This window comes from Diabrotica virgifera, chromosome 6, assembly GCF_917563875.1.
Source record: "Diabrotica virgifera virgifera chromosome 6, PGI_DIABVI_V3a".
Taxonomy (NCBI): Eukaryota; Metazoa; Arthropoda; class Insecta; order Coleoptera; family Chrysomelidae; genus Diabrotica; species Diabrotica virgifera.
This window is the reverse complement of record NC_065448.1, coordinates 128,036,947-128,048,913: the sequence shown is the minus strand read 5'-3', so window position 1 is coordinate 128,048,913 and position 11,967 is coordinate 128,036,947. Positions and strand designations below refer to the sequence as shown.

General features: G+C 32.1%; 1 protein-coding gene and 1 long non-coding RNA gene across 2 annotated transcripts in view; one reads left to right on the top strand and one right to left on the bottom strand.

Annotated features, from left to right (window-relative positions):
* Nucleotides 1–2,780: 2,780 nt before the first annotated feature.
* On the bottom strand, nt 2,781–5,698 carry LOC126886004 (uncharacterized). Its single transcript, XR_007698538.1, has 2 exons — nt 5,424–5,698; nt 2,781–3,239 (listed from the first exon to the last, which is right to left on the bottom strand). It is a non-coding gene; the product is annotated as an uncharacterized LOC126886004 (long non-coding RNA).
* LOC114334967 (pescadillo homolog) overlaps nt 5,617–11,967 on the top strand; it is a 45,758-nt gene continuing 39,407 nt past the window's right edge. Inside the window, exons 1-3 of the mRNA XM_050652839.1 lie at nt 5,617–5,774; nt 6,475–6,628; nt 6,683–7,146. Coding sequence (XP_050508796.1) covers nt 6,605–6,628; nt 6,683–7,146 — 488 coding nt within the window. The 5' untranslated portion in view covers nt 5,617–5,774; nt 6,475–6,604. The remainder of the gene's footprint in view (nt 5,775–6,474; nt 6,629–6,682; nt 7,147–11,967) is intronic.

Here is an 11,967-nt window from a genome sequence, read left to right as displayed (position 1 = left end):
TTTATTGATAGCTTAACATTGTCAAAAAAATTGACAATTCGCAAATTATTTATCGAAGTTGATAGTTACTAAGCTACATTGTGGCTTGGCAACACTAGATTATTGTTAAGATTTCAAACTTAGTGCAAAAATTTACATAAAATAGGGATTTACATAAAATTGGCTACAAAATTAAGCAGGATTTAAAAAACTTGAATTTTATTTCGTTTTATGGGGTTTTAGAACAAGCAAAACTTTTTATCAATAATGACATTTTTCGCTAAAATTGAAAATAAAAAAGTTTTTCCTCTTGGGCACCCCAACCGTGGACACACTGTATATAATTATAATACTAAAATCACAATAAAGATGCACTAGAAAGAAACAAACACAAGACATGATGAATGTTATGAGGAGCACTCACAAATCATGATTTACAAAGTTTATACATTGTAAATCATGATTCGGGAGTGCTATTTGTATCATTCAACATGTCTTGGGTTGTTTATTTCTGGTGCATCCTTATTGTGAGTTTAGTATAAGAGAATTACAAGTTTTATGTTAAATCTTCTGAATCAAATTTTTGTTAGGTATCATGTCACTCTTACTAATTTTATCCCATAAACACTTTGAAATAATACATTTTGTAGTTCCATGACTGTTATCAATTGTTGGATATCATATTGGCTACCATATTCGCTATTGTGGCTTTATTGACAGCAGCTCTAACTAATGATGATGGAGTCGATTTTCCATACTATGGTCTTAGATTGTTCAGCTATGATTGTGAGATTCTACCAGAACCACATTTACCTTGTATCTTTCTCTGAATTATCAAATGCAAAAGTTCATATTTTTTAGGGTGTTTCATACCTAAGTATTATTGACCTAAGTATTCCAGCTTGTGTCTCTTTAGTCAAATGGAAATTATTATATGAAACTCTACAAGAACACATTCATATTATAATCAATTAAGTATATTAATTTTAATCACAAATGTTTATTGGTTGAGAGAGTGACTTTTTTACTTATGCTCAATCAAATATTTTTACTATTTTCTGTTAGTTTTTTAATAGTTATTTATGATATAAGTGTTAAAAGTACACATTTAAGGCACGCATGTGAAAGTCTGCAATTCACATGAGTGCCTTAAAAATGTACTTTTTAACACACATATCATACAATATTTTTTCTGCAAACGTAATTACAGAATAATATCTACAAAAACTTTTTTCTACAACCGTGTTAAAAATTCAATTTTTAGCACTCCATAAGAGCATTAAAAATGCTACTTTAAGGCACAAGTGCTTTAAAATTTTTATGGCACTGCAATTCGTATTGACCGTATAGACAATTTTGATGTAATGTCACAAAAATATAAAAATGGAATGTCAGTCAAGTTCAAGTAAAAGTTTTTGTAGATATTGTCCTGTAATTACGTTTGTAGAAAAAATATTGTATGATATGCGTGTTAAAAAGTACATTTTTAAGGCACAAACTTTCACATGCGTGCCTTAAACGTGTACTTTTAACACTTATATCATAAATAACTATTACTTGAACTGACATTCCATTTTTATATTTTTTTGACATTACATCAAAATTGCCTATACAGTCAATACGAACTGCAGTGCCATAAAATTTTTAAAGCACTAGTGCCTTAAGGTACCGTTTTTAACGCTTGTATAGAGTGCTGAAAGTTGCATTTTTAACACAGTTGTAGAAAAAATAAATTTTATGTATATTTTATCTAAAAAAGTATTTAAGCACTTAAATATTTTTTCAAAAATAGAATATTTTTATGAACTTCTTTAATTCTTTTTTATTTTAACTTTAATGCAATCTGTTATCATTATAACAATATGACAGATATAAAAAATGACACAGTGGGAACTACACTCAGGGGTGAGAACTCTTTACATATTTATATTAATTTAGTCTACATTACCATATTTCTGACTTTTTTACAAATTAGTAACTACTATCTACTTCCCAGTGGTGTAGAGATCTGTAACTTTTCTTAACCCTCTAGTGCCCTAGTTTGCCTCAAGGCGGACCATAATAAAAATTTCCATGCTTACTATTTAAGTATTTTATAGATGCAATACCGAAACCAGCCTCTGGACTAGATCAGATAAGCATCCAGCTTTTAAAAGTTTGGGTGATCAGACAGATTTTTACCCTATAATTTTCAGTTTAGCATGATATTTGGTAGTGGTACTAAAAACATCGGACATCATAAAAGACTTCGGATTAGAATCTTAATAGTTTTTGCATATTTGTATTACTGGCAGTTCCCCAGATTTAAATCCTGTACATCCAGACTTGTCGTAGTATTGCCTTATAGAGAAGAAGTTTGTTCTGGATACATTTTTTTGTAAATCATGCCCAGTTTTAGTTGTTCCCATAGAGAAAAGTCTTTATTTTCACTTTCAGAAAGATTTTTCAAAAAATGTTTTAATACTTACCAGTATCTTTGTTTCCGTTTAGTGCTAAGATTGTTTTGTTAGAAAGCTGTTACTTAATTTTTTTTTAGATACATTTGATTTCCCGAGCAAGGGTCATCTTTATCAACTGCTACCCTAATTAAAAAGAGATTGTTGAGTTACTTTATATTATTATATTTTTTAGATACCTGCAATTTCCATCTACAAACTTTAATGGATCTCCAAATTATTAGAGTACCAACCAAAGTATGTAGGTACTATAAAAATTAAATGTAACTTTTTAATATTTTAGATTTATTTTGATATTTTTGTAATTAATTTTTGATTTTGTAATTCATTGTAAGATATACATGATTTGTGTTTATTGTATTTTATTTATTAATATTTTTATTTGAACACATATAAAATTATATCACTATATATTATAAAAGTATGAAATAAATTGATTTGTATTTGACAATAAGTTTTTAATTCACTACACTAAGTTTGCAGCAATAACATTTCTTCGTATTCTCTATACATGTAACATACAACCATTATTTCGATTTTCCTCATCTGGAATCATTTTCGTTGGAACTTTATTATGTTCTTCACTTCTTCATTGTTTTAAAAAGAAAGATGTTCTTTCATAATCATATGAAATGTTTGAAATCAAAAAATATATTATAATGTTTGAAGTTTGTATTTCACTACACTAAATATGCAGCAATAACATTTCTTCATATTCTCTGTCCTTCTAACATACAACCATTATTTCGATTTATCTCATCTTGAAACATCATTGGAACTTCAAGATGTTCTTCACTTCACTATCTAAAAGAGGAAGACATTCAATCATAGTATCCAATGTAACACAGAAAATAAATATAATGTTTGCATTTTAGCAATTTTTGCACGATGTACCACGTAAAGTTGATACACAATTAAAAGTGACTGATAAAAAAGCATAAAATAAGTTTTGTTTCAACTTTATAACAGTAAGAAGTACATGATCAAGTGCGTTCATAACAAGTCTATCCCTTTCGAATCCCTATGCAGTAGCTATTTCAACACTTTCAACAATCACATTTAGAAGTTCAAAGGATTGTATTTCTGTAACTGTACTTGATTCAGCATTGTTTTTAATTAGATCCATACATTTAATTGTTTAGGTAAAAAAATTGTTTCATTCAAAGATGACACATTCACAAATATGACTTTGAGTCTCACTTAAGGCTATGGGTACATAATTCGCAAATATTTAACGTGTATCCCTACTTTTTCTGTCTTTACACGGCAAATTACGTGTAGTAAAATTCACACTGGTGTGGATATGTAAACATTACTAGAATGTCATTCTACTTGAAAATGTCATAATTAATTTAAAGAGATGGCTTTTGAATGTTCTTGGATAACTGTTATTTTTATAATTGCAAATTATTAATTCAGTTAATAAATGTGATAATTTTTTCACTAACTATGTTTTCAGTGATTGTATAATTTATTTGTACAACAAAAACTAATAATCAATCGAGAAAAGAGGAAAAGTGTTAAAGTGATTTTTTAATAATATGTTGTTATTTTGGAACGCTTAAAATTTTGAACATCTCTAACAACAAAATACTTGGATCACAGGATATATCTGATGTATTCTCTGCTTGGATCTTCCACAAATAATACACAATAAATAACTTTTTATTAAGTTCACGTCTTAAATCAATTATTTATCAAATACACTATATATCAATAATATTTAATCAATTTCTCAAAATATTCCCGATGCAATGTCAAATATTTAAAATTGTCACTGATTGTCAGTGTCTGACTGACAATATATGCTGACAATATTATATTCGGTTGAGTGCGTTGTAAGACAAAGACAGATTTGGAAAATATTACCACGGCATTGTGTTCATTTTTTTCAAATCCTGAAAAAACCAATAAATATTTTTGAAAAATTTAAACGCAGAATGAAAGACTAAGGGCCGGTTGTTCGAAAGCTAATCAACAATGATCATTATCAAATATTTAATTAGTCACCAACTGTCAATGTCAACTTTGTTTGGGTTGCTGAAAACATAATATGAAATTACTTAATCAATTATGTTAATAATTGTTATGTTAATTGATTAACTAATCTCATAATTTTAATCAATTATGTTTTCAACAACCCAATAAAAGTTGACATTGACAGTTTTGGTGACAGTAATTAAATATTTGATAGTGATCACTGTTGATTATCGTTCGAACAACCGGCCCTTAATTATTACCGAGGGCCGAAAGTCCCTTAGAATAAATAAAAAGTTTATTTTGAATGAGATATTTGAAATTAAAAATCACACTAAATTTTCTCTTAGTTTTTTCACCCCTGTAACTTATTAAAATAAACATTATAGAAGTTCTCAGGGACTTTCGGCCCTCGCTAATAACGTAATCTTTCATTCTGCGTTTAAATTTTTCAAAAATACTTATTAGTTTTCTCAGGATTTGAAAAAAATGAATTCCCATTTGAATAGCATTGCAGCCGAAAATACGTACCGATCCTCTTAAACAGAATTTTTCTTGAGGATAATCTGGTTTTTACTAAAAATTTCAGAAGAATCGTTTTTACAAGTTGACACATTTGATTCTGAAAAGTCTTGGATAGTTTACTGGCTTTCAATTAAACAGGAATTCCATTTCCAATAACCTGGCTTTCTTTACATTCTCTAGTTTTTTGAGTTGTTGTATATTTTCATGTCTTTTGAGAGACCTTTTTAAAATAATTTTTTTAACTGTATTGGTACTTTTTTTATGACTTTAGCAAAGGAATTGCATTTGGCCTTAATCATGCATCTTTTGTTGGCAAATCTAATTAATAAAGAGGTAACATTTAATCATAAGCTTTGAAAACAGATCAAAAGTAACCTTAAAAGTACATGGCAGTTTATAAATGTCTATTGTATAATAATAATTAGCTTTCTTAAAATGAAGTGAACTCTTGTGATAGGATAAACATGTTTTAATTGTAATACTTACAGTTTTCCAGTCGTTTAATTGATCATTTTCATTTTATTCCCAAAATAAACAGTTACAACCACATAACCCCATTTGTAATAGGTGAACAAATTCGTTATTTATATGTTATTTATGCGACTTTTGCTGTTGAATCCAATTTTAGCACATTTAAAATATATTAAATATTGTTAGCAAATCGATTTTGTTCACTAATATCTTTAGAAAACGGCATTATAAGCAGAAAAAAACAAACTTTTCTATATGTAAACATTGTAAATGTCAGCACAATAGGTCCCGACGGCGGCCATGACACTTTGGCAGTTAGGAGGGGGTACGATTACGGTTTATCCCAATTCTTTCATTTTTCCGACTGTATGTGAATTTATCGGTAAATAGTACATTGTTTACCGGGTAGGAAAAGCTTAACATTCCTGGACGACTGTGAAGATTGCTAAGTCGAGGCGCAAGCCGAGACTTAGCAACACAGAGTCCAGGAATGTGGCTTTTCCTACGAGGTAAACATACTATTTTTCCGCAAATCGTTTAAAATTCGACAGATATTGATTGATTTAAAAAAACGCGATAATTTTATTCCCAAATAAATGGTGCTTTGAAATTCCTAATAAAATTACTTGGGTTACATATGGAAACGTATTGAGGTTGAATTGTCAAACTTGACGCTTATAAATTTAATTGCTGGTGTTCTCGAAAGTAAAATGATAAGTGATGATGAAATTTCCATTCCTGGGACTCCTCCAGAGCTGGTTGAGGCAGTGAATACTGCTTCATTAGAATTATTGCCAAAGAAATCAAGAGAAAAGTACGAAAATGCATACAGACGTTTTATGGATTATCGCATGAGTAAAAATTCTATCATTTATGTAGAACACTAACAACTGTACGGAAATATCATTTCCTTACAGTAAGGAAGTCCTGACTTTTTCTTCAAGAAATTTTGACAGGAATGTCAAAATTTCCTGGCGATTTGCGGAAAAATATTTAACTATTTTGCCTTAAATTTGTACTTGTTTTTAATATTTTGATTTTGATATGACATCACTGCACTCGGAAGTTATCTGTGAATATGTCATGTGTCATGTGCATGTGTCATCTAAAAATTAAAAATAACATAACCTTTTATTTTGAATGCACGTGAGAGTGTACATGTATGTTTTGATTTAACTTTTCGTAAATAATTAAAAATGGTTTCGAAGCGTAAGAAGAAGGTAAAATTATTTAATTAAAATGAAGAATAGATTTATCATTTGTTTAATTTTCAGTATACATCTGGAGAAGGTGCTCAGTTTATGACTAGAAAAGCAGCCCTTAAGAAACTTCAGTTATCCCTTAACGATTTTCGCAAGCTGTGTATTTTAAAAGGGATATATCCAAGAGAACCTAGAAATCGCAAAAGAGCCCAAAAAGGAAAAGCCGGAATTAAAACCCTGTACCATGTGAAGGATATACAATTTTTACTACATGAACCAATTATTTGGCGTTTAAGGGATTACAAAATATTTAATAAAAAAGTTGGACGTGCTAGAGCTGTAAAAGATTTTGAAAAACTAAATAAGTTTCTTAATAACCATCCCACACTTAAATTAGATCATATTGTAAAAGAACGTTATCCAACGTTTATGGATGCCTTGAAAGATTTAGATGACTGCCTGACGCTATGTTTTTTGTTTAGTACATTTCCTTCATTAGCACATGTACCAAGAGATCAATCTGCTTTATGTAGAAGGTAAATATATTAATAACAAATAGATCATTGGTAGTAAAGTAACACCTAAAATCTTTCTTATTTTCTCCCCTTCCTTCTACCTATCAGGGTGTCAATTTGGCTAATTATTTTACTTTCCATTCTTTTCTATTTCCTGCCGTTATTTTCAATTCCTTGAGTGATTCTTGCCAGGCCCACCGGCCCGTGGGCCGGTGCGCCTTTTGCCTTCGTTAGTATCTATCCATTAAAAAAAATAAACGCTGAAATTTTTTTTTTAACCTTTACACAAAGATTAGGCGGCTACCATTCCCCTAAAAACTGTTTTTACTTAATGAAGAAACAGAAACTGCTACAGAAACCTACATAATGAAGCCAGTAGGTACTACAAAGTATAACTTGTACCAGGTATCAGATAATCAAATAGCACAGATATGACACGCTATGCCCTCGAAGACCATTTTTACGATTCGGACGCCTTTCCGCTGTTTCTATTATAAAACATAGCTTAGATTTGATGCGCGGCGCCCTCGAAGACAATTTTTACGATTCAGGCGCCTTTCGTAGGTATCAAGAATTTCCGCTGTTTCTGTTATAATAAATAGCTTAGATACGACTCGCGGCGCCCTTGAAGACCATTTTTAGATTCCTTTGCCTTTTGTAGGTATCAATATCTGTTGTTTATATTATAATAGGTAAATAGCTTAGACAAGATGCGTGGCACCCTCGAAGATAATTTTTACGATTCGGGCGCCTTTTGTAGGTATCAATTTTTGCTGTTTCTATTATAAAAATGGTATTCGAGGGAGCTGCGCGTCGCATCTAAGCCATTTAATTATCTGATACTTGGTACAAACAGTGTTACATCCCACAATTAACCTATAATAGACAGGTGTAGTTTTCTGTGCTCCATAACTACATTTTACATATATGATTGTTGCTCCCCAGAATCCTAAATAATGAAGCCATTGGGTACAACAAAATACAACTTGTATCAGGTATTAGATTGTTGTGCCCCAGAATCCTAAAGAATGAAGCCATTAGTCCAGTAAATGAACGGGAAATACGGCGATACTGTGTAATTTTCAGGAGCAACTCCGAATTGCATGAAAATTTGGATTTAGGTTCTACTTACCCTCCACTTCAAAGTTGAAATTGCGCCGTTGGTTGCTTTTACTTGGGGGGTGACAGTCACCCCTTCTCGGGGGTGAAAAAACATGTGTTCAAGAAAATAACGGAAACGGATAAATTGACTGATTTTAAGCAACTTTTGTTCTATAGAGTTTTTTAAGTCAGTTCACACTTTTCGAGTTATTTGCGATTGAAAATGTTTATTTTTCGACAAAAAAACTACATTTTGAGACGGTTTTTCACAAATAACTCAAAAAGTAAATATTTGATCGAAAAAAATATCCTTAGCAAAAGTGTAGCCTATAAAACACTGAAGAAAATGGTGTATCAGTAAAGTCTATCAATCAAGCAAAAACAAAGTTGTAGCTCATGAAAAATACGTTCTTATTCATCTAATTCCGTGAAATCACCGAAAAATTAAGCACTTTTCTAGAAAAACCCATTCAAACTTTTTTAAAGTGTTTATAAAAAGCTTTATTCTAATTGTTTATAAAAGTTTCTAGCATTAAAAATAAGCGAGTTACGCTCAAAATAAAGTTGGCCCTCTTTGTTTTTGGTAAAAAATGAAAATCTCACTGTGTTTAGCTCCCCAAATAAAATTAATCGCTACCGCTTTACAAACAATTTACTTACTTATCTATTTTTTATATGATATGTCAGTCTCACCGGTTTAAAGTGCTTATTTTTGAAAGGGTTATAGTTCAAAAAGCTAGAACGGGTCACTAATCACGAGTGTATGCAAATTTTGAACAGCATATCTTAACCAATTTTTGTCTTACTGAAAACCAAAATGAAACTAGCATATTTATAATAGCAAATCCTACATTTTTTTACTCTTTAAGATTTTTCTTATCAATAATACTTTTTAAGTTATTTTGAAAAAAGGAAATTTTTCAAAAATTTTTAGTAAAATTTTTTTTACTATGAAACCAAATTTTTTCAAAAAGAAGCACTTCAAACCAATCAAACTTACAGATCATATCAACAATATACATACAGTTAAAATAAATGGTAAAACAGTAACGTTAATTTTTATTGAGGGTGCTAAATAGAGGGAGGTTTTTACGATTTTTTTTACCAAAAAAAGCGGCAATCTTTTTTTTTCAGTATCTCGTTTTGATGCTAGAGACTTTTGTGTGAAAAACAAGTATAAAGCTTTTTTCAGATACTTTAAAAATGTTAATAAGCTTTTCCCGAAAAGTGCTTAATTTTTCGGTGATTTCACGTTGAATTATTCGATTTGGAATTAGACGAATAAGAACGTATTTTCATGAGCTACAACTTTGCTTCTACTCAATTTATAGACTTTACTGATACACCATTTCTTTCGTTTTTTTATATACACTTTATTCTTTTTCTAAGAATAGTTTTTTCGATAAAATATTTACTTTTTGGGTTATTTGCGAAAAACGGTCTGAAAACGTAGTTTTTTTGTCGAAAAATCAACATTTTCAATCGCGAATAACTCGAAAAGTATGGACTTAAGTAAAAAACTTTATAGAACGAAAGTTGCTTATAATCTGTCAAATTATCCATTTCCGACCTTATTTTAAACACGCGTTTTTCATCCCTCGAGAAAGGGTAAATGTCACCCCCCAAGTAAAAGCAACCAACGGCACAAATTCAACTTTGAAGTGGAGGGTAAGTAGAACCTAAATCCAAATTTTCATGCAATTCGGAGTTGCCCCTGAAAATTACACTCAAAAACGGTCATGTATTGGGCTATATTGGCTACAACAAAATACAACTTGTCAACTTGTATCAGGTATTAGATAATCAAATAGCTTAGATAACTCCGCCTGTGGTGACAAATGGGTGAATCGAGTAGCTCAGGAGTCACCACTGCCGGTCCTAAGCCCGGATAAAGGAGGAAGGTTGGGCAGTGGGCTGACAACCCACTCCCGGAAAAAACACACTGTTACGAAACCTGAACATTTGCCTCGGAATACAGGACGGAACTTTCGGAAACGACTCAAGCTACGAAACATGGACTATGCATTTGGAAACTGGAATGTGAGGACGCTAAATAGACCAGGAGCTCAAACCGCACTTCTGCAAGAACTAAAAAGATATAAGATCATGATTACTGCTCTTCAAGAGACGAGATGGCTGGGGAAAGGTGTCAGGGACACTAAAACGCACACAATTCTATATAGTGGGAAGGAACAAGGAAGCAAAGAATGTGGAGTCGCATTTGTGGTGGATAATGATTTTAAGTCAAAAATCATCGACTTCCAGGCAGTCAGTGAAAGGATATGTAAGTTGAGAATTCGCACCCACTTCTTCAACCTAACAATGATAAACATTCACTGTCCAACAGAAGATCAAGAGCAACATACAAAGGAAAGCTTTTACCAACAGCTGGAGATAGTATATGATAATGCGCCAAAAAATGACATCAAGATTATAATGGGTGATATGAATGCTAAAATAGGCAAGGAACCGCAGTTCTATGGCACAATAGGAAAACACTCTCTGCACAATGAAACAAGCGAGAATGGGGAGTTTTTGATAAATTTTGCCACCAGTAAAAACATGGTTATAAGTTCCACATGCTTCCCACATAAAGGCATACACAAAATGACATGGATTTCACCAGATGGAACCACAACCAATCAAATTGACCATGTGCTGATAGACAAAAGGGCAGCCAGTAGTATCTCCGATGTGAGAACACGACGAGGAGCATGCTGTGGATCAGACCATCTTTTAGTACAAACCAAATTTAGATGCAGAGTTAACAGCAAAAGAAACGAAAGACAACAAAGAACAAACAAACTGGACCTGGAAAAACTGAAGATTCAGGAATGTAAAGAGAAGTTCGAACAAGAAGTCGCAAATGAGTTAAGGACGCTAGAACTGCACTCCATAGAGGGCAAATGGACTAATATCAAAACAGCAGTACTGACAGCAGCAGCGTCCACCCTGGGAAACAAGAAAAAGGAGAGAAGAGCAGCATGGTTTGATGACGAGTGCAGACAAGCAATCGAGGAAAGAAATGAAGCACACAAAATGTACATAACAAGAAGAACACGGGAAAGACGAACATTATTTGAAGTCGCAAGACGGAAAGCAGACAAGACATGTAGAAATAAAAAGAGAGCCTATGAAAATGGACAAATAGAAAAAATGGAAGAACATTTCAAAAATAACGAAATTAGAGGGGCTTACGAATACCTAAAAAAGATAAAAAGTGGGTATAAACCTCAAACAAGTCTATGTAAAGATGAAAGTGGGCAAATAATCAGTGACCAACAGAAAGTCACAGAAACCTGGAAGCATTATTTTCAGACACTACTTGGAACTCAAGTAGACATGGAAGATGAAATGGGTATGATCTACGTAGAAGAGAATGGAGTAGAAGCTCCAACCATAGAGGAAGTTTTCGAAGCCATTAAGGCCCAGAAAAACAATAAAGCTCCGGGAGTTGATGAAATACCAGCAGAACTATATAAGGTAGGTGGCGACCACCTAGCAAGTCACATCCACGCGCTCATCAGAGACGTATGGCAAGAAGAGAAAATACCCGACGACTGGAAGAAAAGTATAGTATGCCCGATCTATAAAAAAGGAGACAAACTCCAGTGCAAAAACTACCGTGGAATCTCTCTACTATGTACAGCATATAAAGTCCTCACGTATATTATAAACCAGCGGCTCCAACCACTAGCAGAAAATATTATTGGAGAGTATCAGACGGGCTTCCGACGGGGA